Below are 26,038 nucleotides of genomic sequence, written 5' to 3'. Positions count from 1 at the left end.
TTAAGCAGAAGGGAAGAGCGGAGTCTGTTGAAGAAAGCTGTGCCGCACAGAGCTGCAGGGAGTTCAAGAGGCTAATGTATCAATCAATCCTGCTAGAATGGTTCAGATTTGTGTGTGTGCGTGTGTGTGCAGATTCTTAAAAATGTATTTCTCGGCTGATTATAAGGCTCTACTAGTAAATGTATTTTATTTGGATTCCCTTTACTATAAGTTCAGTTGCTCCATTCAATTACATCCACTTGTTCTAGCACGTAGGCAACAGCAACAAGGAACACTAGGGCTTATTTTGATTATTATTATTTTATTTTATTATTTTGGTAACAATTGACATCACAATTATTCAAAACGATAATTTTTTTTGTTCAAAACAAGAAAATGTTTAAACATTTGAAAATATTAAGACAAATACAATTATTTGAAACAATAATTATGTAAGTTCCTTTTGGATCAAACATAATTTATAATAATATATGTTATTTATTATGTTAGTAAAAATTTGAAGTTGGGGTGCAGCGTGGGCAGTATGGCTTGTGGGGTGCAAGCTATTTTTGACAGGGGTGTGTGGTGAAAGACTTGTGTGGGCGCTCCTCAAAACAACTCAAAATTAATATTATTAGAGCTGCAGCTATCGAATATTTTGGTTTTCAGATATCCTATTGAAAATTCTAGCGAATAATCGGGTATTTGGATAGAAATAAAAATATACCTGTATATACTTTCTTGGTTAAAGAACAATTATAAATACAGAAGACAAAAAACACATTTGCATGTAATAATTAACAACCAATTGGTTTTCATTTTAAACTGTGCTTGTCAGCAAACTATTTTCCTCTGAAACAGTGAGATTTTAGACGAATCTCTCCCCCAAAATTTTGGTCAATTGAACTAAAATGACGTCAGACCCACAATAGTGATTTTGTCGGCTAAATAAATAGCACATTTGAGTAAGCCTGGTTTGTTAATAAGTGATCAGTAGTAACGGCAAATTAGTCAGGCTGTCAGTATCAAAGTGTGCACAGTCCATCAATCCATTTTCTGAACCGCTAATCCTCACGAGGGTCGCGGATGCGCTGAAGCCTATCCCAGCTGTCTACGGGCTGTAGTATTTATGCCTTTGAAAAGTAATCAGATGGCTGCAGCACTTTACCGCTGCTAGCTAGTGATAGAAAACGTTCTCTGTTTTCTTGTGTGTTGAAATAAAACTCAAAGTTGAGATCGGTGAAGAGGCTTTCTTGCAAGAGATTTTATTCAGAAATTTCTGAAGTCATTTAGGACCGTTACTGAATCAGAAGTGGTCTCTAAATGTGCCCTCCTTCTGGACTCATCTCAACTTATACAAAAACAGTGTTTACAGAAAATAGTCTCCCCCTCCTGTCTCCTGTCCTTGTGGAAAGAGTGAAATACAAAAACAGATAATAAATCTTCAGCTCGTATCTTAGTCCACTCCAGATGTAGGAAAATAATTGGTCCCGGCACTTCTTGGACCGGATAATTTATGGACAGAAACTCTGCTTGCACTTTCAAACATATACTCCTTTAGATAACTCAGAAACCTTACAAGACATTCCTTTCCCAGGGACTAAAACAAAGGCACTATACATCGAGTAAATTTGAATTAACTATTTTCTTATTACTACACAGCTATAACTAAAATCAAAACGGTTAAGATATAAATTGAAACAGTAAAAAATGTTAACAATGTTAACACTAGCGCGCCTAGCTTGCTGCTTGGTGCTGGTAGCTCGTTGTTTGCTAGCAATCACTGCTAAACGCTGGCAACAGGTGCCGTCAGCATAATTATGTCTTAGCGCTCTTAACTGGAGCTTGAACCTGACTTCAGGGCTAAGTTGTGTTACTGATGTCTGCCGCAACAGTTTGAGGCATTTATATTGCTGTTGTTCACAAACTCTGAATAGATAAGCACGTCGTCAGCCCTTATATCGCAACAACATGCTTCCGGAAACAACTTCAAAATAAAAGCGCTACAATGCATTGATCTACATATACTACTTGGTAAAGTAAGCTTTATTTTGAAATTGGGTTTTTCTCTCAGCGTTAGCCCCGAGTCAGTCATGCATATTGCTGTTAGGTGGACTACGGCTATCTCAGCGGGGTATCCGAGGCAGAAATGACGAGGACTCATTTCAACCCTAGTATTAATAATTGTTTTTGTACGGTTATGCCAATTTTGTAATCATGGAGGGTAATCATCGAAATCGTAATTTTTCCTCTGCCTTTACAAAGAGAGTTTAAACATTATGTCAAGTCATCCCCCCACGACACTAGAAACGAGTAAATGTTCAAGAAAATGAACTTGCTAGACCTACAGTGGTGAGGGGCTTCATTTCCGCAGTGCGTTCCTTGCTCAAGTAGTAGAAATTCTGTCATTTGCTGCTTCATGCAGAGACTGCATGAAAAAATAAATCTGGTCCCATGGGGAGAAGAAATACACGGCCTCTGTTCCTGAGTATGAGCGATGAAGAATGGTAGACTCTGAAGCAAACTCCATCTATACAGTGTTGCCTTCACTCAGCCACCTAATACAACAAAACATGAGAAAAAAGCAAAACATCGATCAGAAACAACAAACAAAACAAAACAAAAAAGACTTCTGGACTACTTTGATTATTGGATTGTACCAGTAGATGTGGTTAGCACACAAGTCTTCTTGCATTCCTCCTCCGTGTCAAAGCGGTTCTTGTTCCCGCTGCATCCTCCGAACCAGAACTGAGCACATGCGTTGGCCTGCTTGTCATAGTACCAGCGGATGGTGTACTCACGGCACAAGCCCTGATCCAGAGCCAAGGCACAGCGAGGGTCCAAGGGTTCAGCTGCTGCATAAACATTACGGGAGAAGTGAGGGAAAATTTCGTTTTCTATCTGTTGTTGACCTGTCCAGAAAATTGCACCTGAGCGAGATCTAAATTCAATCACAACACAGGAAAGTCCTTTACAGAATTTAGACTGGATCAAAAATGACTGGTTTAAACTCATTATGACGTGTCAGCCACAAACTGCATTATATATACAAAACTAGTGGGATGAGGAATTTATGATTTTGAATTTCATCCCCTTCACTACAGGAAGTCTAAGGGTGTATTCAGACCTGCACTATTTGGTCCACTTTAAACGGACGAGAGTTTGTTTCCCACGCTGATCCGGACCTTTTGTGCAGGTCTGAATACACACAAACGAATCCTGGTGCGGACCAAACAAGCGAGGTGGTCTTGGTCCGCTTGCGAACCGCACCGAGTGCGTTTGGACCCAAAAATCTGCAGTATTCGGATTTTGAAAGGTCATGCAAACACACACAAAAAACAACAACGAATATGCTATTATTTGGGATTATAAAAACCTGAGTAAAACCCCTGGGTTACCCCTTTTCCAACCAAAATATTTGGTCGTATTAACGCGATCGGGATACCTCCTTTGAACGGTATTTTACACACAAGTAGAGGTAAACAAAAGTGGCGAAGCATGGCGACGCAACACGAAACAAAACTTTTGGAGCGAGGAGGAACCCAACTGCTTTATTAGTGTGGTGAGTGACTTTTATTGACCGTAGAAAGTTAAAAGCCGAAATGAGGTTTCCAAACGGATACATTAGTCAAGAGGCATGTTTCATTACTTCTGTCCATATGTTGTATGACGATAGGAAGAGCTTACATTATACATTGACAACATTATGAGGCGGCATGGCTCAGTGGCAGAGTGGTCGTCTCCCTTCCGTGAGGTTCTCACCCCTTGAGCAAGACACTGAACCCCAGTTTGCTCCCAGTAAGCAGCCGGCCACTGGTGTGTGAATGTGTTTGTGAATGGGTGAATGTGGGGCATTGAAAAGCACTTTAGGCACCATATGGTGTAGATAAAGTGCTATACAAAAAAAAAAAAACATTCATCTGTTGAGACCAAGTACAATTTTAGAAATCTTAGTAGGGTCTACCTTCAGGAAAAGCTGGTCTTGGTGTAGGAACATACTGCACAGATGCGCCTGATGATGATGATGATGATGATGATGATGATGATGATGATGATGATGATGATGATGATGATGATGATGATGATGATGAAGCATTTATAGAAGAAGAGTCTTCTCTGGACGAAGGAATAGGTTGGAATGCTGTGTTGCCACGGTTAAAGGTGTCCCCACGCTCACTCCCCCAGCGTGTTGTCTCCGCGTGCACTGGCTTTTGGCAAAATAACGAAAGTTCATTACAGTGGATCCTTTCTGCAATTGTCTGTACACATTTACATTGTAATGGCCGTCCATACTTGTCCTGTGCTGGATCCTTTATGGCCATACTGGAAGCCGTCCACCCTGTCCCCATGGTTGTGGTTGTTGGGCTGACGGGTGTTCAGGAGTTCCCAGTCCGTGGCGGGCTGGTACCCATTGATGCCTTTGGCATTCTTCCCATTGTTACCATTCCTGCCGTTGCTGTGGCCATTGTTTCCATTAGTTAGTCTGTTATATATCAAGTCTCCATTCTCGTCCTCACAGAACTGGCTGACCAACTTGGATTCCAGAGCTGCGACAGAGCCACAACATAAAAACCTGCTCTTGTGGCGTGCCCTTTCTGAGAGATTTTTCACCCAGACTGAGCAGGGACACAATCCAAAGACTAATCACAGAGATTTACAGCCTCGCATGGTATCGCAACAAGCAGCTAGCGTTAAATTATTTCACTACTTAAGATTCAGGAGGACACATTGATGTTTGTTTTGCAATTTTCAAGCAAATGACATTACCAGGAAATATTTTGTGACTTATCATGTCTGTAACATGCGTCCATCAAAATCATGCAAGGATAAACAATTACAGCACACGCTTCACCCCCTTTTTTGGCCCTCACTGACATTAGCGTTTGTGTGGGGGCGGTGAACTCTGCCCCCGTTTACCGTCTGCTTTCCTTACCATGATGAGCAATGAGCTAAGGAATGGATACTTGCTGAGCACCGAGTCTAAAAAAAACTAATGTTTGGATTGAAGTTTCACTCGTAGAGGCAGCACTTCACCAGGCCTTCAAATAAGTGTGCCAATTATGTAGCAAAATGGGGTTCTCACTACCCCAAGGAGAGATTGTTGAGCTCTCATTTTCAGTTGCTATGCTACTTTATTATTATAAGTATTTATAAGGTAGTAACAAAACAATACCATTATAGTAATGAGTATTTTCATTGTCGAGGCAAGTGTTCCCAAAAACTGCAACTTCCTCACACCTGTTTGGAATTACTTTAGATTTTAACCTTAGTGACTACTACAATGTGATGGCAGCAATGCTTTTACCTGGCAAGGTGTTGAAGTCATCAATAAGAAACACGTGCTCGGTGTCAGGGTCCGATGCGATCAGGTTGAGCTCCCTAAGAAACTCTGCCTGTGTTGGGTCCGAGGTGTTGACAATACCCAGGGCAAACATTTCGATATTGGCAGCGTGAGCTTCACGTACGGCAATATCGAGCTTCACCGGCTCCCGTTTGTCCGCCTGTCCGTCAGTAATAACGATGGCAACTTTGCTGACTCCCAGGCGTGAACTGTAGAAGGCTTCCTGGGTCGCTTTGCGGATGGCCGTACCAGTGTAGGTGCCCTCCCCCATGTATTGAATGTTCCTAATGGCCTGTTTGATGTCTTGTTTGGTTCCATAGCGCGCCAGGTTGAACACCAGCCTGACTTCCAGGCTGTACAGTACCAGGCCGATCCTGGTGGAGTTGCGGCCCACCGTGACTCGGTCCACCAGTGCGTTGACAAAGTCTTTGATGATCTCAAAGTTTTCTGGCCCCACGCTCTCAGAGCTGTCAATGACAAACACCAGCTCCATCGGCCTCTCCTTACACTTGATCCCACATCCTGGAATAAGAAAGTGAGAATGAGAACACATGTCACTAAAAGAGATTATGGGGAAGTTGAATCATTGTAAGTCATGGAATGTTTAACTTACTATGCTTAACTTTTGTGCCTTTTACTGTTATTTTATTGTTTTGATTAATTTAGTGCTGTTGCTTATTGTGTGCCTTTTTCTTGATTTGTGTACAGCACTTTGGTCGACTAAGTTTTATTTTATTTTTTTACAGTGCTTTATAAATAAAGTTGGATTGGATTGGAGTTGGATGGAATTTAATCCCTGCAAAGGTGTCCACTCTCACAACAAAAACCTTCAATGTTTCAGTATAGTTTGCACAACTTCTCCGCTGTCTTACAAGGAGCTGAATCAATAAATAATAATAATAATACATAAATAATTTTCAAAGATACCTTTCTGTGACTCTCCCAGCCTCATTGTATCTCTCTTGCAACCTGCTAATGACACTCTCTGGTAACGCTAAGTTCAGTGTCTACTTCCCTTTGGCAACACCCTGTTCATCCTTGTGATGAACATTCAGTCATGATTATCATTCAATCAGGATTGTTGGCTTGATCCCCTGATGTGAAAATCATGATGAAGAAAACTGTTAGGATGCCAATTCTAATTAGACCGAGAAATGTATTGGCCCTTCAAACACCTGTCCTGAATTTAGCTGTTAGAGACCAAAGTTGTACAAAAGGTAGTAAAACACCGAAGTGTTGGATACGTGCATTCAAAAGTTTAGAGAAGGTCAAATCAGGTTGCCATGTAAAAATTATAGTTAAATGTTCACCCGACGTCTCCACATTTTTGTGAGCGGTGCATTATTTGTCGAGAAAATAAATGCCTTAATCATAACATAGACAAACAAACACCTTACCACAAATTTCTTTGATCAATCTAATGACGTCCTCCCTCTGTAAGAAATACACAATCCACTCAGCAGTTCCATAGATGAGATTAGCATTCACATACAATGAAAAACCAGAAGAAAAAGGGAGACTCACTGTGAGGCCTGCTTCTCCTTTGACTCCGGATCGACCCTTCGATGTGAAAAAAAGACCTTTGAGTACTGACACAGTTGCATTTATAATGAGCAGTTTGCAAACAAAGTATACTCACGGGTTGCCCCGGGTTCCCTGGGTCACCAATATCTCCTTTGAAGCCCTTCAGGCCCCTCTCCCCGGCAGAACCACGGTCACCCTGTCACACAGTCCACAACTTCAGCAACAATGACATTTAATCACATCAAATTCTAAAAGTCCAACATTGCAAGCACTTTAGCTCCAGGAAAGCCTTCCCCAACGGGACCCCGTGGTCCTGTCACACCCCGGACCCCTTGTTCACCCTATAAAAAAAAAATACATGGACAAACACAGAAAAAAAAACAACAACAACAAAAATTTGTTTTTGTTTTTGATAGGCAACTGAATGAAACAAGAGATAATCTACCTTTGGTCCTTGGACTCCTACACCTGGTGGCCCCACTGGCCCCAAGGGGCCCGGTCGGCCAGGATGACCCTGAAGCGCAGAGTATACAGGGTACAGATCAGTCACATGTTGATTTTCTTTCTTTTTATACTGTACATTATTTATTTTACTGTATTATTTAAATAAATAAAGAAAACAGCAGCACCAGTGTCTTTACTGTGCAATGATTGTCTTCCTTTCTCAGAATACTGAAACTGAAAGTTTCAACCAACCATCCATCATTTATCCATCATCTATCCATCCATTATCCATCATCCTTCCACCCATCCATCTATCATCCATCCAACCATCCTTCCACCCATCACTCATCCATCCATCCATCCAGCCATCATCCATCTACTCATCCATCATCCATCCATCCCTCATCCATTTATCTATCATCCAGCTATTCATCATCCATCCATCCATCCACTCATCCATCCATCCATCCATCCTCCATCCACCATCCACCATCCACCTATCCATCATCCATCCATCCATTCATCCATCATCCTTCCATCCATCCATACACCCATCCATTATCTATCTATCCATCATCCATCCACCCATCCATCAATCCATCCATCACTCCATCCATCAACCCATCCATCATCCACCATCCATCAATCCATCCATCATCCATCTATTCATCCACCCATCCATCCACCCATCCATTATCTATCCATCCATTCATCCATCATCCTTCCATCCATCCACCCAGCCATTATCTATATATCCATCATCCATCCATCATCCATCCATCCATTCACGCATCCATCCATCATCCATCCATCCACCCATCCATCAATCCATCCATTAGCATCCACACATCATCCATCCACCCATCCATTATCCATCCATTCACTCATCAATCCATCCATCCATCATCCATCCACCCATTCATCATCCATCCATCATCCTTCCATCCATCCATACACCCATCCATTATCTATCCATCCATCATCCATCCACCCAGCCATCATTCATCCATCATCCATCCAACATCCATCCATCCACCCATCCATCAATCCATCATCCATCCATCCATCCATTACCATCCACCCATTACCATCCACCCATTATCCATCCATCCACCCATCCATCTACCCATCATCCATCCACCTATCCATCCATCCACTCATCCATCCATCCATCATCCATCCACCCATTCATCATCCATCCATCATCCTTCCATCCATCCATACACCCATCCATTATCTATCCATCTATCATCCATCCACCCAGCCATCATTCATCCATCATCCATCCAACATCCATCCATCCACCCATCCATCAATCCATCATCCATCCATCCATCCATTACCATCCACCCATTACCATCCACCCATTATCCATCCATCCACCCATCCATCCACCATCCATCCATCCACCCATCCATCATCCATCCATCCATCCATTTATCCATCCTATGCAACATTGTACTTTTATTTCGACATGCCCTCTTCTGATACAATCTGTAAAAATGCAGGTCTACAGCTTGCACTCATTTTGGATAAGATATCTGAAGGCATATGCGTGTTACATCTGTTGAGTTTCCTAAGCCAAGCATCAGACGCGCAACCTAAATAACATGAATAAATAACCCAAATACATACGTAAATTAAACCTTTCGCTCTCTGGCGAGAGCCAAAATTTGACTAAAAGGTGTTAGATACACTGAAACCAGGTTGTGCGTCATTTTTCCAAATGTGTTGATCAAAGGTTGATTTGAATGTAAAAACGTACCTGAGGTCCTGGCAGTCCTTCACCTGAAGGGCCCGGTAAACCAGGCAGCCCTCTGAAACCGATATCCCCCTAAAGCAGCAAAAAACAGGTAAAGTTGTAACAAAGTTTTTACAATTTATATATATATATTTTAGTTTGCCTTGTTTTACGTTGCTGTCTGCAACCAGGTCGGCATTGCAAAAGATAATTCCTTCTCAATTGCCTAACCAGAATAAGTAAAGGTTCAATAAATTAAATGTAAAAAATAAGGGTGTAATGGAAACCAAATTGAATCGAAAATCAGTTTCAATTTAACCGAACCAAATTGTTACCAGGATTACCAGGTATAAATCGGTTTGATGCTAATGATGATTTGTTGTTTATTTGAATGTAATTAACTTGAATAGTTTATGCTATGGATAGCTTTTACATGTTGTTACATGTTAATATACACGACAAAGGCTACAGCTAATCCCACTGAATCAAACTCATTCAAATTGTTCCACTTGAACATGTGCCGTTCTTTAATAATATGGTACTGCATATATCTATATATGTATCAAATAATCTTTTATTGGAGAAATGCTTACATTAAAAAATATTCATTTCCAGATTCCAACTAATTACTTTGAAATAAAAAAACTGACAGTATGCCTTTATCTATGACAGAAAGAGACTTTATGATTTTTTTCTTTTTTAAATATTGACTTTCACACTGTATTTTGAATGTATTCATTTTTCTTTCCGTCTTTCATGTTATAGAAGCCCTCACCTTTGGACCGGGAAAGCCTATCCCGTCTGGACCGGTTTCTCCTGGAAGCCCAAGTAGACCAGGGGGGCCCTAAACAATATATAACATGCATTTAAACAAATACAGACATGATATCACTAATAATGCAGTGAATCCAGTTTATCCTGTTGAACCCTATTCTACTTCATAGCTCAAAGCAGCTACTAAATTATAGGCAATCAATGGCTAAGTGAAGGGTGAAAGGCTGAAGGATGCAATGAGTCGGGAAGAAGATGAATGGCGGAAGTGAACAGGTTTATGGGCAGACAGACATGTCCATGCGTAAATCACCATGGGGCCGGGATAGCCTTCTCCTTTTGGGCCAAATGGACCTGAAGGGCCTGGATCTCCATGGTCTCCCTATGGCACATGGACACAGAACATACAAGTCAACTCAACTCAACTTTATTTATACGGCACTTTAAGCAACAATTGCTGAATACCAAGTAAAGTGAGCATAATACTTGCTTGTTGTAAAGCACAAATTAAATAGAATACAGCACAAGCAAAATGGATTTCACCTTTGGACCGGGTAGCCCATAGCCGGTCTCCCCAATCGGACCAGGAGGGCCGCTTGGTCCAACATCACCCTAGAACACAAATTACAGCTCATGTTAGGAGTTAGCAACTGACTCTACATCAGTATCATCTTGGCTGTCTTTTCAAACTCTTAATATATAAAGAAGCAGTTTGGCCTTTGAAACAGAACTTACCTTGGGTCCCATCACGAAGCGTCCCGGTGGACCAGATAAACCCAACCTGCCTTGTGACCCTGGTTCACCCTTAATCATTTAATGAAGACAGTAGAGGGTCAATATTTGTTTCTTGTTATTCCTCTTGTCATTCATGCGATTCTAAAAACTTTTTTTTAATGTGATTTGCATTGAAACTGTCCAACTGGAAGTGCATTCTCATGATGGCTAAACAAATCCTCACCTTGGGTCCTAATGGGCCACTTATGCCAGGTGGCCCAGTCAAGCCTCTTATTCCCCTCTGACCTTGGTCACCCTTAAACGGTCAAATGGAAAACACAGTCATTAATTAGTCAAGTACAGCACAGCAAGATCCAAAAACAAAGTAAGAGAACTTTTTTACCTTTTCACCTTGTGTTCCAGTCCCAGGTGACCCTTCTGCCCCCCGAAGGCCTGGAACTCCTGGCTCACCCTAAAGGCACATAGCACATGTGATTGTGCTCTAAATCCACAGTTAGGTCCAGAAGTATCAGGACAATGTCAGAATAAAATAAAAAAAAGCCTAGATAAAACATATTAATGGGTTCGGAAAAAACAACCAAAATAGAGGTTACTACCCACACAAAATATCCATCCTTTCATTGTCTACACCACTAATCCTGTGAATTTAATCCTGCCGATTTAAGGGCAAAAGTCTACACTCTGGACTTCTTGTCACACAAATCAGTGGGGCTTTAACAGAGGAGTATCTAGACATTTTTCATTGGGTGGCTAACAATCTGCTGTCCGTATTCATTTTCATGCTTCGAAAGCCCTCTGAATCATACCATCTGCAGCCAGGGTTGCATGAAATAAAATGCAGTTGCACATGTATGCAGAACCTTGCTCAACACACTCATAATACAAGCAGGAACAGGTTGAAGTAAAAAGCTGTTTTGTTGATCCTAATTTACTAGATAACACAATTTTCTTTGCCATTGATATGTTTTTGTGTATTACCTCGTAGTCTTCCTCTATCTCATGCATGCATTGATTCGCTAGCTATTGGCTAGTTCGGGTATAGCTGATTCGTTCTAAAAAGCACAATGACACAAAAATCTCTTAATCCTCCACCATTAAAAAAAAAAAAAAGTTAATTTTCTTTTCTTTTTTACTTTGGTTTGCTTCTGCTTGTATCATGTGTGTGTTGGACAAAATTGCTATATATTGCCTTTTATTTTATGATACCGTAGCTGTGGCTGGTATGATAAACAATAACTTCTCGACCATGTTGTTTGAAAACTGTGGAGATTGATCTTGATGGTAAATAACTAAAGACAGACTCTTGTAGAGGTTTTATGAAGATAAATTGTAATTGTCTTTTAAAATTCAGCGAACACCAATGAACTGTGGCAGCAAATCAAGGAATCTAAAAATAGGGTCTACTGCATTCACAGGTGAAAATGGCAGGAAAGTCACAGCTATCAAAATCTCTGGGTCCCTTCAAGTACTTTGGACTTGTCAGAGACTAGCAATAAAGAGTTTAAAGTTAACCTTCTGCCCAGGGGCTCCGTCCTCCCCTGGTAAGCCCGGTAAGCCCGATATTCCTGGCGATCCTTGCTCACCCTGAGGACAAATTGGGGGAAAAAAATTGCATTTGTGAGACATAATGGAGTAAGTGATTAAATTTGACAATTACACACACCTTATCTCCATGTTCTCCTATTCCTCTCTCTCCTGGAGAGCCAACCTCACCCGGCAACCCTTGGTCACCCTGATTCAAACAAGAAAACATGGTAAATGCCTCAAGTCTCAAATGTCAGATTATACAACATAATAATGATGAATATTTTTTTTCTTTTGACACTTTACAATTACAATTCCTGATTTGTTGTACAAACCTTGGGTCCGGGTAGGCCTTCTCCCTGTGGACCTCGTAGCCCTGGTGGCCCTCTCGGACCCTCAACGCCCTGTAATGGTACCACATACTGCAATGTGAGAGTGTGCTGGTCACCAATGACAAATGTTGTAACAACACTCTTGTGTACTTGCCTTCTCACCCTGGCTGCCCAGACCTGGTAGGCCGACGAGGCCTGCAGGACCAGGAGGGCCAAACTCCCCCTATAAGAACACAGGTCAGTAAAGACACTGGCATGTAAATGTTGGTAAGGTTGCATATGCATTACATTTTGGGCTCTATTTTCGGTGCATCTGCTGTGGAGCACAAATGCCGGTGAATCCTGATGTTTGCATCAGAGCAAGGCTCATTGGGTGTTTTTGCCAATTCGGCGCGGCATCAGGAGTGTCTTAGAGATGAGGATTGAGACAATTTGGTGGCAGAAAGTCATTCTAAACCTGACACCTGCTCTATCCATTCAAAATACCCGTGCAGCTGGTTTAGTGCATGACTAGCCTGCCACAGTTTAAATTAATGAATGAAAGGAGCCACATTGATTGGCCATGGTTGAATTCAGCTGTGACTACTCCCACAGCGGCGCAGTAGCTTGTGGTGGCCTGCGAAATTACCAGCATTAGGTCGAACCTGCCTCAGTGCAAAATCACGTCACGCTCAGTGCACAATTTTCCCCGGTCATGAAAAGAGAGCCGTCCATCTGATGTATTGAAATATTGATTTGGATATGTAATGTTAAGTCCATGTACCAGCCCTTCGCAATGTCTTGTTGAAATTGGTCTTTTTTGTAATATATATTTTTTCCGATAGTACAGCACACACATTTTTACTGCATATTACTCATGTTATTAGCATGTTTGGCATATGTTTACACAGAATGACACAAAACTTCACTGATTTCCACAAAACCTTGAAGAGGTGACTGTAGGCCATGGGCCAGATAGATGACAAAACAATATACACTTTTATCACAAATATCTATATTTGTATATGAATAATATTAATCAGTATTACACCTCTTAAAATGTATTTTAATTAATGTGTGATTGTTTAACATCAGCATAGGTGACTAGTGTATGAATATCATTACACATAAGTACCTACGTGTGCCAAAATTGGTAGCCTGGTAAAATATATACACACAAGCCAACTTTCCCACATTCATCAGTTCTAAACAGTGAAGCTTCTCCACTATTCGAACTTTTACCGCTCCATTCATCACCTGCTCCAGTCCTACAACATGCATTCAATGGTGGATGTCAACTCTTGAATGTCTTCACAACTTTATCTTCATGCCTTTGGGAAACCTACACAACCAGCCTGCTTATTTATGGCCTTTTGTCTTCTTTAATGTACCTTGTCTCCTTTAATTCCAATCCCTGATAGTCCTCTGGGCCCCCGTGGCCCATCCAAGCCTCGCTCCCCCTATGAGCAGTGACAAAGAAGTTACTCCATGGCAGTAAAGAACATTCGATCATAAAGACAGTCTAAGGATTATCTCCTCAAAGAGGCAGTTGCTAAGAAGTTGATTTGATTTCTTGTGATGACCCTCTTATATTATTCTGCCAGTTGAGACACTTGTGGTGTGGGAAGGAAGGTAATTCTACTCAGAGCTGCTGTGAATCAGCAGCTTGTTCAGTCATGTAAAGATTGCTTTAGTGTGAAGACACCATCTGCGAGTCCGCAGTCAAATCCTCATTGAGGATAAATGCCAGCAGAACAATCTCAAGGGCGTTTGCTAAGGCACTGAACATCTCGCTTGACTTTCTAAAAGTCTAAGTCTGTACAGTTTGATTCTCTGCAACTTTATTTTATCAATGGTTAAAACAGTTTGCTAGAAAAAAAGAAGGTAACATTTTATGATGTACAATATCTTGGTCCATATGACTAATGAACATAAGACTATATGCTAAGCACCGGCTCAATCATGCGTCACCCCATGGTGTCACAAGATGTCTGTTGACAAACATGACATCTTTTCAGGGGACTGTTGCTTGCTCACGCACTCCAATGAGCACAACCACATGCTGAATCCTATGTGGAGCTAATGCTAGGCATATTGCATTTTGGAGTGTAAATTACCAGAAGGGCTTTGTGTAATTAACACTTGGAAACTCAACCTTCTGCCATAGCACCCGGGAATCTGGGTCTTGGCTAAAGACAGTGGATGTAGTTGAATTGAAAATTCATGCATGACATCAATTCTGCATGGATTAATGGATGGAGAAAAGCCTATTGCATAAAGGTCAAATTACATACCTTTGGGCCAGGGAGACCTTCTCCCAAAGGTCCTCTTTGTCCTTGGATTCCCTGTGGCCCTTGAGGCCCCTGAACACAACAAATCAAGAGAAACAAGTGCAGGAGTTTTCTTGCTTACTTTTCTGGATATTGTAATGGTTGCACTTCCTCGGAAAAAGTTTTTGTAATGTGAAAATGTATATAGCTAGAGTGTTTGTCATCTGCTAAACCAGCGAATAGACGACATTTTAACATTTCATTTGGAAGCAAAGGGGGCACAATATATGCCAGTATAGACTAAGAATCTGGTGTGTGTGTGTGTGTTATATGTATATACTTAAATGTTACATTGAAACTTTGACTTTAATTTGTGGCTGAATCTCAAGCAGTGCCTCTTTAGGTAGTATAAATATTACCCAGATATACTGTAATTTAGACAAAAGATCTTGGTACCAAAGGTTGTGTTTGAAATGAAAACAATGAAAGAGAGACTTGAAAAAAATTCAGATGAAAACTAAACCTTTTTAGTTGAGTGACTTAGTAAGTTTTGCACTCGTTGTCTGGAATGGTTCTGTTTACTCACCAGTGGTCCAGGCTCACCAAGGCCCACTGGACCTATTGGTCCTGGTTGCCCCTGGAGACCAACGTTACCCTGTTGAGATGAGCGCAAACAAATACATAGTAGGCGTTTCATTTTGAATCACCCTTTGGCCTCACTGTCAAAAGTTCTGTGTTCGAATCTCAGCTCATGCCTTTCTGTGTTGGATTTACATATTTATTGCGTGGGATAGTTATGGGTACTCTTGTTTATTCTCATGTTTCAAAATAATTGAAGATGCTAAACTGTCTAAAGGTTGGAATTTGAGTACTAATAGATTTAACCTACAACCCCCCCCCCCCCTCCCCCATCTAGTCTTTGTTTATCGAGTATGTGTTCCCATTCTAGAAAGTACAACACGTGACAAAGCTACTTCCTGGGTAATGATTACTGCAAAGGGCTACCAGTTTGATACACACTTCTGAAATTGCACATTTTCTCAAATTACCCTTAAGTATATGTAATTATTGTATTGTAAATGTACTCAACATGTTAATAATTTATCATAATAATGATTATAATAATTTTAAAGTCTTATAGTATGAAAATGCACTTTAGTGGGGTTTTCTATCAACAGTACAATCCAACCAGGTATAAAAAAAAAGTCAGTCAGCCACTTCTTAAGCTTTCCCTCCTTTCTAAAAATGTGTGCTTCAAACGGGCCGATTAAAATTCCGTGACTTAGTGACGTCAACAAGACATGGAAGTGCACCTTACCCCGCCCCCTCAGGTTAGTGGCACCGCCTCTGGTAAAGGTTTGCCACGCCCACTGAAATTTGAGAAGCTGGCTGCGCCTTTCTTTTTCTCTCCCTGCTTGCAAATGCTCCGTGGAGAGGGGAAACATTGATCAGGAAAAAGGGGTTGCTTCCTTCATCCAAGTCTTTGAGAAGACAATGGATTAATTTTATTTTTGAAGGACGTGTACCGACAGCATTTTTCGAGGGACTGTTTTGTTAATAAAAAGCCTGTTCAGAGCTGCATTTGCAAACATAATGGATCAGTCCCAACGGTGTGACACAACTGCAAATGTGAAAGAAGAAAGTTTAACATTTTATTTTTGTTTCAGCCTTCCTTCCTATCCTTTCATTTAGAGATGTGCCATATCATACCTTCTACCATATTACTGGTGTATTTTTAGTGCCTAGAGTGGGAGCTACATTTGTCGTGTGGAGGTTGTTTGGTTACAAGAGGTCAGATATGTTAAAGCAGACGGTGGTTGGATAATACTGAATACTGTCAAGTATTGTTTGACCAAGATACAATCCGCAGTGGTTATTTTACCGTGACTGGCAACTCGCCACCTAGTTGACGTGACTTTGTGATGGTAACTGGCCGCTAAGTGGTCTCGACGAGACGGCTTGCACGTTGTGACCGCGCAGTGGCCTAAATGTGCACATTTGTGTTATTCATAACCGCTTGTAAATGTCTACAAGTGTTCACGGTAAAATAATGCTCGCAGGAGAGTTGCCGGCAAAATAACCACTGCCTAAACAATCGCAAACTAACACTACAAAAGTCTCTGTAGTAACGTTATGCTACTTTTTCTTTTTCGGTAAAACGTTATGCTACTATTCCACATATTAAAATAGTTTTCAAATGTGTAAAAGACATGTTTGTCTGGCTCAAATTGGTACGGTTGAACTTGTAACACACTGATTCTGCTCGCCATGGCTGCTGAGTCGTTTCCATTCACAACATGAGCACATTGGCTACCGTAGCCAAAATCACAGCCCCTTCCAGAGAGAAGAGTATGGCCTAGGCATGGCCTGGTGCAGCTATTTACACAAAAGTGACACGCCCCTAAAACAGGCTGTTTTAAACAGAGCGTTTTTATTTTCTGATTTAGGGACAGCAAAATTTTTTGATCCAAAGTCAATTTTGACGAATGCATGTCACAGACATGTGTTTTCCACATTTGAGCTAGTGCGTGGGAGCATCATGTTGGTGCCCCTTGATTTGCAACTGTAATTGTAAGCAAGAACTTGAAATATGGAACACATATTTTGATTGCCCCCTGCTGGTCTTTAAATATAATGCAAGTTGATGGAAATGAACAGAAATATAATATACTCCAGGAATGAATGGAAATATTAACCTTTTGTCCTGGGAGCCCGATTCCTGTTTCCCCTTGGATTCCTGGTGGACCAGGAAACCCCCGTTCACCCTACAAAGAGAGATACAGCAAAACATAAAGTGCATTGTATTTGTGTACCTTAATCAAGTGGAGATTATTGGACTTTTGGAATGGATTAACATCAAAATATTTGGTATATTTCCATGTTTCCCAGTGTACAAGCAGAAGGTACATGAGAGCTGGCAAGTGGGTGCGGAGATGTTTGCGAATGAATTCTGACTGAAACAATTTTTCCTCTCCTCAGCCCTTCCAGACAAGTTGGAACAACGCTAAAACCTAAACATTAGTCTGCCATTCAGGTGATACGGGACGACAGGCAGACAATCAACAGGAGCATTCTTCCAAAATAATTAAGTAGTGCACGGTGGAAGGATTGGGTGTGCCGGCTTGTAGCGCAATTGGCAGCTACAAAACACAGCTGGGGGCTCAGAAAGTTGAGAACAGGCAAATAGGGTAACAAGATAATAGCAGATGTGATACTTCATAGGGGTTCATACCCTCTATAGACAAAAATGTTACAATGTGTAATCATTTGATGAGTCAGGGGTTTTTCCTTTGGATATTTACATGGCAAATTCCTTCCATTTTCACATCAAGTATGCGCTGGTAATTATGGTGTATGTACGGCAATGGATATGCAGTACATATTACGTTTCCAAGTCAACTGTTCTCAAACACATGCTTGGTAAAAGAGCTCACTCACATATGGAGGCATGCGAGGAAAAATGAAGTGGGCCTTGCTCAAGGGCAACATGGCAGTAGTTAGGAAACAGACAAGCACTCCAACCATTAGGTGCCATTTTTATATTCCGTCTGCAGCAGGACTCGGACAGTCGCACTGTGATTCTAAAGTCTTTTATAGCGTCATGCTTGTCCGCAATGATGCTGTCTCAGTTTGTTTTACAATTTGGGGATTGACTTTCTTTAAATTGTGAAAACCAGAAAAAACAGGTTTGAGCAATTTATTCACAGACACTGACCCAGTGACGCCATTGTGAAACAGAATTGCATTCCAATCAGATAGGGATAGAGTTTATGCATGCATCACATGCGGTTTTGCAACTGAAGGTCACCTTTGATCAATTCTCTTGGAATAGAGAAAGCAAATAGTAAGTTTTGTGTCTGGCTGAGCTCCAATAAAACGGATTGACACGTGAAACTCTGTATGCGAGGTTCAGGTCTAAACATCACCTGTGCTTGCATTTTGATATTCCATTTGTTTACACAATATTGCATATTCCTGGTTATCTTGCCTGGAAACCTTAACTCATTCACTGCCATTGACAGCATAGACATCAAAAATGTATTTTAACTATTTCCATTAGTTACAAAAAATGTTTTTTCACTTTTGTTAACATGAGTATGAAAACCTAGGGGGAAAAAAGATTGTACATTTAGAACAGATATAAAATTTGTGATTATTTGTGAGTTAACTAGTGAAGTCATGCAAATAATTCCAATTAAAAAAATTAAGCGCCTAACGCTCCTAATTTTTAATAATCTTTTATTTTCTTCTTTTTTTTATCGCGTCAGGTGATTACATTTTTTTAAATTGTAATTAATCGCATGACTTTAATAGTTAAGCCATGATTAATTACAAATTTGATATCTGTTCAAAATGTACAATACATATTTTTTCTAGGTTTTTATATTCTTGTTAACAAAAGTGGGAACATTTTTAAACTAATAGAAATAGTTAAAACAAATTTTTGACGTCTATAGTCGTCAATGGCAGTGTATGAGTAAATTAAATTACTTACTTTTTTACCAGTCACCCCTTCAGGTCCGATATCGCCAGGGGGACCAGGCAAACCCTGGATTCAAAAAAAATTATGTTTTGATCACTGTTTGACGCAACACCACAGTAAACAGAAACAAAAGCACATTTTTGTGTTAATGATGAATATTTTGACTTGACTTAAATTTGTGACTTTCTTTCTAGTACCAACTGGCAACAGATTAATGGAAGTGAATAAAAGATTACAAAGATAAATGATCAATTCTGCTTTTGTTTTGTCAAACAATGATTTTACCTGAAGTCCACGATTTCCCCTGGGGCCAATGGGCCCTTCAGGACCCTGTAAAACGGAAGACGGTGTCTATTATTAAAAGCAAAGACCGATCAAAAATTGTTCATTTAAAATCAATTGGGTGAATAAGGAATAAGTCATACAGGATACATATTGAAAGAGAAATGCAGCTATGCATATAATTGTAAACATACTGAAATATGTCATAATATTATAAATGCGTTGTGATACAATTGGTAAAAAAAAATCATAAAAGGGAACAACAACATACTCTGTCTCCCTTAATTCCAGGGGTGCCACATTCTCCTCTCTCCCCCTAAAAGAGAATAAAACAACACGTCAGCATGAAATGGAATAGCATTAGAACACACCGAGTCAAATTTATTTGGATGTCTGAGCCAGGAATTAATGCCATCGGGAGCATCTTGCTTGAAGTCAGAGAAAAGTGAAGTAAATAAAGAGATACCTGCAGGCAAGATGATCATAAGATGAAAATATTTCATCATCGTTAGTTGTTTGTACAATACCTGCTCTCCTTTGTATCCTGGTCTGCCCTGTATAAATAAACCAAACAGCATAGTGTTGAAAACCATGGTATGTTCTAGCTTCTTATTCATGAGTTCATGCATTGCAAGCTTGATTCAAAATAAATAAATAAATAAATGAAAAGGTTTGGCGTTCACCTCAGCTCCCTCTCGACCTGGCAGTCCGCCGGGCCCGGCGTCACCCTTAGAGAAAAAAAAGATTTGAATTAGGATTACAATATTGTTTGGACGCAGGACTAAGTAAAGATGTTGCATGCTCTGACAAAAACAGGAGAGAAGTTATTGAATGGGCAGCACCTTGTGTCCCTTTGGTCCTGGGATGCCATCCTCCCCAGAACGGCCTTTCTTGCCCTGCACAGAAAGCCAGCAACAGAAAACAGGAGGACATTACTCAAGCAAAGAATATTATATATTTATTGGTCAGTAAGTGAGATGGCAAGTAGGGCTGGGTTTAAAATAATCAATATCAAATTGATTTTCCTTTTCAAGCGTGATATTGATTATCTCTTTTTTCACAGAAATTAACAAGAATATATCAATTTAAAGGCCAATTTTTTGGGTATCTTACTGTTTTCTTGAAAACATTTTAAAGCATTTTCTTACATTTATGAAAGACCTGACTGATTATACTTAATGACAATTCAGGTAATGCCTCTGCAAAATTTAATTTGGAATTTTATGTTTGTGGATTTTTTTTTTAAATCATGTTCTTGATGTTTAAGAAGTATTGATTTTCCATAATTAATCAATATTGGATTGAACTGAAGTGAATTGAATCGAATCGGAAAAAAATCCAAATTGAATCAAACTGAACTCTTGTGAATCAAAATCGAATCGATTGATGAAATTAGAATCAATACCCAGCCCTAGTGGCAAGGATTTTATTACTTGCAAATTGATTTCTGACCTTCATGTTTTGAGAAATACGATATTTGCTGTTTCACATCTTGAATCGTGCAATACAGTTTCCCCTGAAGCTTTGAAGTCCAAGAAGGTCTCAAACCAAGGAAGCTTCAATGTGAATATCAAGTGTTTTATGTACTGATTTGAGTGTTGCAGCTGGTGTATGCGTACACATACGGCTTTCCTCAGTTCAGGCCCGCTGCCATGGCATGAAACAGTGTTTGCTCTGAGTATTGGCTTTAACAGAATAATTACTCCTTGAAGAATACATCAAGCAAACATCGCTTTGTAGTCTCATGTAATCACTTCGGCAGACAAAGAAAGTCTAGATAAAAGAAATGCACGGAACGTGTGTACACGCACGGTTGTGAATGGCCAGAACAAGATTTGACTGATGCCCATGTAAATATCTGTTTAGGGCTGTTCTCAATAAAGTCAGCAAAGAAGTCACGGCGTTTGCACTGCTCCAAACCACTTTTCAGCCAAACCTTGTAATTATGTCACTTGTTGGCATCAGCATGTATCTGTCTGCAATGTCTCAAATGTTGCAAAAAGTGAATACTTACAGCAGGGCCGCTGGGCCCCCGCTCACCCTTCTCACATGCACACAGGCTCTGCACAAGGGGACACTTGAACACAGCGAGGACAGAGACCGTTAGAGGCGGGGGGGACATTCAGGGACACAAATCAAGTGGTGAGTGTTTGGGCTTACCCCTTCTTCTGCCAGCGTTGTCTGCAGGGAGGGGGAAAAAAAGACTTTAACATTAGCGCTAACACACCACGATTCATCAGGAAAGGAAAGTATCTAAGCATGCAGAGAATCTTTCAATACTGTCATTCGTTGCCGGGTAACGGAGTGATGCTGTCAACAATGCTGAGTGCAAAGATGCAAGTCTACTCGGTTGGCCTTTATCCTTGCGTGTTGCGCAACCTATATCACCTGCAATCCTTATTTTCTCGAGTTATCTGAAGGATGTGGTGCGCGTGTTTGTTCTTGCTCAGTCCTGCTGCACCTTGTTTTCCCACGGACATTTAATGGGACGCATGTGTTTGCATCTACCAGATGTTTCAGTGCAGTGCTGGACTGCATGCACGTCATAATAATCAACTTAGCATGGTTGCTGTGATCCCAGAACAAACGTTTCTCTTATCACTACTATTAAACATGGACAAAGATGCTCTCCATCTTTTTCTTCTTTTTTTTTTTCCTCTGGAGAGCTCAGTTCATTCGGTAATTAAAAAAAAAAAAGCTCTCCATCTAAATGCATATAGATGTGAGGGAGTGATTTTCATGCTCGAGGTATTTATCTAAATGAATTACTTTTTCAATCAGAGGTTGAGTTAGACCTCTTGCCGCCTGAATCTTTATCCATCGTCCTACAAACAATCAAACCATTTGCTGCAGTATTGCCGCTTATCCTGTTCACGGTCACAGGGAGCCGATCCAAGCTGACTTAAACACCCTGGACCGGTCGCCTGTCACTCACAGCACACATAGAGACATATTGACTAGGGATGTCCGATACCACTTTTTTCAGACTGATACCAGGAGGAGTACTCAACTCACTAGTAGTTACTAAAACTGATACCATGAGTACTTTTGATACGATGAATGAATGATGAATGAACCACTAGCGAATGTCCTTTTCTGTCCTGACATGACAGTGCCCGCATAGACGAAATTCACAACTTCATGCTTTGTACGTCATTCATGCAATAGCGAGATGTCCAAAGACTTTTATCCACTTCATAGATGCTTTCAGAAATACTGGAAAAAAATAACCATTTGGATTTGATCAGTGCCACAGAGTAAATTAAGAGTCTATTTGATCCCACTCTAAACAAAGTAAATGTTACACTTAAAAATGGAGGAACAAACCAACAACTTCAGGTTGGGAGACAGCCAATCTACTCCTTGAGCCATGCAGCTCCTCGCTCATCACCTGGAATCGTAATTCCAAGTGACCAAAAATTGGTCTCCTTTTAGATATGAGCAAACAGTAGGAGGGGCATAGCTCAGGTGGTAGAGTGGCAGTCTCCCAAGCTGAAGGTCGAGATTTCGTTCCTCAACCCTTGTGTAACTTTTGTTTTCTTTTTTGATAAACTAGTCAAATTGTGTCACAATCCTTGCAAAATTGACTTAGAATTTCTGAGTGAAAAATCTTTCAATAGTTTTTTTTTTTTTTCATGGGATAGGCAAATTCTCTCATACATACTAAAAATACTTTGAGTAAAATTTACTCTCTTCCAAGTGTAAATTTTACTCTGTTTAGAGTAGGACCAAATAGACCAGTGGTGTCCAAACTCGGTCCTCGAGGGCCGGAGGTTTTGGGTGGTTCTCTTCTTTAACACACCTGAAGCTCATCAGCAAGCTCTGCGTAAGCCTGATATAGATCCTGTTCATTTGAACGGGTGTGTTGGAGCAGGGAAACATCCAAAACTTGCAGGACTCCGGCCCTCAAGGACCGAGTTTGGACACCACTGAAGTAGAGACTGTTTATAGAGTAAAATTTACAGCACGCATACTTTCCAGTCGATATTTACTCACGATCTCTCGGACGACTTTTTCCACAATGCCTCTGTCCTGCAGGTTATGAAGATAGCGTGAGGCAGGCGAACTTGCAATTAGCCGCAGCTGAGCAATATTGGCAGACTCCTTGGCTTCGGGTGTAATTCCGACAGTGAAGAAGTGGACGCCCTGGTTCTTGGCTTCGGCCACGGCAGCCGATATGTCCGGGTTCCTCGGGTGCGAAATACCGTCGAAGAGCAGAACGGCCACCTTGATGCTGCTGGGGGCCGACTCCTCCAGGTAGATGCGCGTGAGGTTTGTGATGGCGTAGGTGGTGTAGGTGCCATGTCCGATATATGTCATAGGAGCTATGCGGGCCTTGAAACTGTCGGGGCCCTGCCACTGGTTGAAGGTCTGCTCTATGATGACATGGCTGCTGTACTGAAGGAGGGCCGAGCGGGTGACGAGGCTGCGGCCGCTCTGCATGCTGAGGCCCTGCAGTCGCTCGGTCACTTCTGTGACAAAACGCTTCTCCTGGGCATGATTGTCTTTGGCGCTCTCTGAGCTGTCAATCAAAAAGGATAATTCCAGACTGCAGGCATCATCAGTGAGTGCTGAGAAGAGAAAGTATAAAGTAATGTATTATCTCATGCAGTGTCAATAGTACGAATAACTTTCACAACATTTAAGTTCATTCCTAGAGTTCATTCAGACGGACTTACATTTGCCCTTATGTGGCACATAATTGGATGTATGTTGCCTGTTTTTCCTCTTAGTGGTCACCTGGTCTTCATATCCTCTGTAGTCCTGTGCCCAAAGACCCTGCAGCCCCCACAGGAGCAGAAGCCAGTGCACCGAAGGCATCAGTGGCATGGTCTCCTTGAATGGCAAGTGATGACATTGAAACCATTCATAAAGCTGAGCAGTCAAAACAAGCTAGCACAACTCACCATGTGGATACTTTTTGTCTCCAAGGTGATCAGCAATTGAATGCTCCCCTGAAAGAAAAAGCATTGGGGGGAAATGTGTCAATAAGTTGCAGATGGTCTACATTCACAGTCTGTTAGATTCCATAGCCACAGCCTGACGGTATTCCAGAGCTGAATGGTGATGATCAGTAGCTGACCAAAAGATGCATGTGTTGTGGTTCTCACATTTGAGCCTTTCTAAAAAGGTGCAGTAAGTGAAAGAAGGACCATCCCTTTTTCTGAGCTCACTGAGTTCACTCCCATTTCTGGGAGGGGAACCTGGGGAAGCACCTCAAGACTGTGCTTGGGCAATGAGTGCATTGGTCCTCTTACATGTCATTCATTGTCCTTTGTTATATTTGTATGTTCAACTCAACACTCAAAATTGAAAACAATAGGGAATAATAGTAACAAATTGTCACCGGCTATAGCAAAAATAAGGTTTAATCATGACTGGCATTGCTAAGCAGCAGAAAATTATACATGTGGAATAGATCATTACTTCATCCATCAATCCACAACTGAGCTTAAATGCATGATTTTGGAAAGCGGGAGAAAGCAAGAGTACCCGGGGAAAATTAAAAACAAACGCACATACACAAGAAAGCGGGATACCATGCAAACTCCACGCATGAAGGCCAGAGCTAAGATTCAAACCCCAGAACTATCAGGTAGGTGTACTAACCAATACCCGACGATGCTATTATACTTTGATTCATTACTATGGTAATAATGCTTAGTGTTTACTGATTTTGCCAAGTGAAATTTAGACAACGAGCACTTATTACCAAGATGGCAAGGGCACTTCAACACTAAAATCTTTTTTTTTTAAATAATAAAATAAATAAATAAACTCATTCAAACCCAAAAACGTGTAAATACGTTTTTATACTTTGTCCTTCACTCCCAAAAGTGTATTTATAAGTTTTTTTAAATGTTTTTTTTATGCTAGAGCATACAAAAGGCTTTGATGTAGTTTCTGACATGAAGAGGTGGCTAAAAGCAATGGCAGTTATTGCAAACAACGGCCAGCAGGTGGCAGCAAAGTACAAGAGGTCAGCTTGGGCCATGTTGCAACAAGCTCTTTTTGTCTGTGTTTTCACCAGGAATGTAAATATTGATGAAACTTAGCTATATTCTAATGCTAATTGCTGCAAAACGGAAACAGATACATATATACTTTTTTTTCCTAATGAAAGAAGAGACTGTAATTTTTCTTTTAGTAGGTTCTGTGTTTTTATAGCAATAGAACACAATATTCTGTAAAACAAAATCCAGTAAAACAGCCCGGAGCGAAGAGGGTTGCTTCAGTGAAAATGGCTGCTTTGGTTCATCACAGCTGAAAACAACACTGATATGTGGCATCTAATTACATGTTTCTTTTCTTGAGTAGTTCTTATTTATATTTAAGATTGTTTCACCACCAAACCATAGCAAACGTCTTCCTTGCAATGTTGTCCTGACTCAGTGGATTCAAGCAGACTATATAGCCTATAGCCCGAGAAGCTGCAACGAGCGTCGCATAACTCTGTCTCTGTGGCGACAGTGTGTGTGAGTGTGTGCGTATGTTTTTATTGCCAAGTACTGTACCTTAGTGAAAGCACAGACCGGCGGGCTGTCACTCAAGAATGCGTGTCCTTTAATCTGCTGTCTGTGTGAGGGATGAATAATATTTGCCACAGTATGTAGGGGAGATATAAGATGAATG

At 40.8% G+C, this 26,038-nt stretch overlaps 1 protein-coding gene across 3 annotated transcripts; it reads right to left on the bottom strand.

Moving 5' to 3' along the window:
• Positions 1 to 1,314: 1,314 nt before the first annotated feature.
• Positions 1,315 to 24,517, bottom strand: LOC147178339 (uncharacterized). Of its 3 annotated transcripts, none has more exons than XM_086069475.1 (36): positions 24,313 to 24,517; positions 24,085 to 24,241; positions 23,402 to 23,976; positions 21,566 to 21,586; positions 21,420 to 21,482; positions 20,248 to 20,301; positions 20,089 to 20,133; positions 19,933 to 19,959; positions 19,677 to 19,721; positions 19,409 to 19,453; positions 19,136 to 19,189; positions 17,337 to 17,405; positions 15,227 to 15,295; positions 14,665 to 14,733; positions 13,762 to 13,830; positions 12,546 to 12,614; positions 12,395 to 12,463; positions 12,199 to 12,267; positions 12,048 to 12,119; positions 10,918 to 10,986; positions 10,759 to 10,830; positions 10,536 to 10,604; positions 10,344 to 10,412; positions 10,114 to 10,182; positions 9,805 to 9,873; positions 9,054 to 9,122; positions 7,290 to 7,358; positions 7,117 to 7,185; positions 6,960 to 7,040; positions 6,845 to 6,880; positions 6,718 to 6,754; positions 5,285 to 5,842; positions 4,273 to 4,526; positions 3,944 to 4,187; positions 2,640 to 2,834; positions 1,315 to 2,537 (listed from the first exon to the last, which is right to left on the bottom strand). In XM_086069475.1, exons 1-36 carry the CDS (start codon positions 24,313 to 24,315, stop codon positions 2,530 to 2,532), a joined length of 3,681 nt encoding a protein of 1,226 aa, XP_085925601.1. In that variant the 5' UTR covers positions 24,316 to 24,517; the 3' UTR covers positions 1,315 to 2,529. The 3 variants fall into 3 exon arrangements, with proteins under 3 accessions (XP_085925601.1, XP_085925602.1, XP_085925603.1); XM_086069476.1 differs by having other exon boundaries at positions 2,640 to 2,831; XM_086069477.1 differs by lacking the exons at positions 21,420 to 21,482; positions 21,566 to 21,586; positions 23,402 to 23,976; positions 24,085 to 24,241; positions 24,313 to 24,517 and adding an exon at positions 20,858 to 21,004.
• Positions 24,518 to 26,038: the final 1,521 nt, after the last annotated feature.

This window comes from Leptonotus elevatus, chromosome 2, assembly GCF_054856555.1.
Source record: "Leptonotus elevatus isolate MCC_2025b chromosome 2, RoL_Lele_1.0, whole genome shotgun sequence".
Taxonomy (NCBI): domain Eukaryota; kingdom Metazoa; phylum Chordata; class Actinopteri; order Syngnathiformes; family Syngnathidae; genus Leptonotus; species Leptonotus elevatus.
This window is presented reverse-complemented; position numbering and strand designations above follow the sequence as displayed.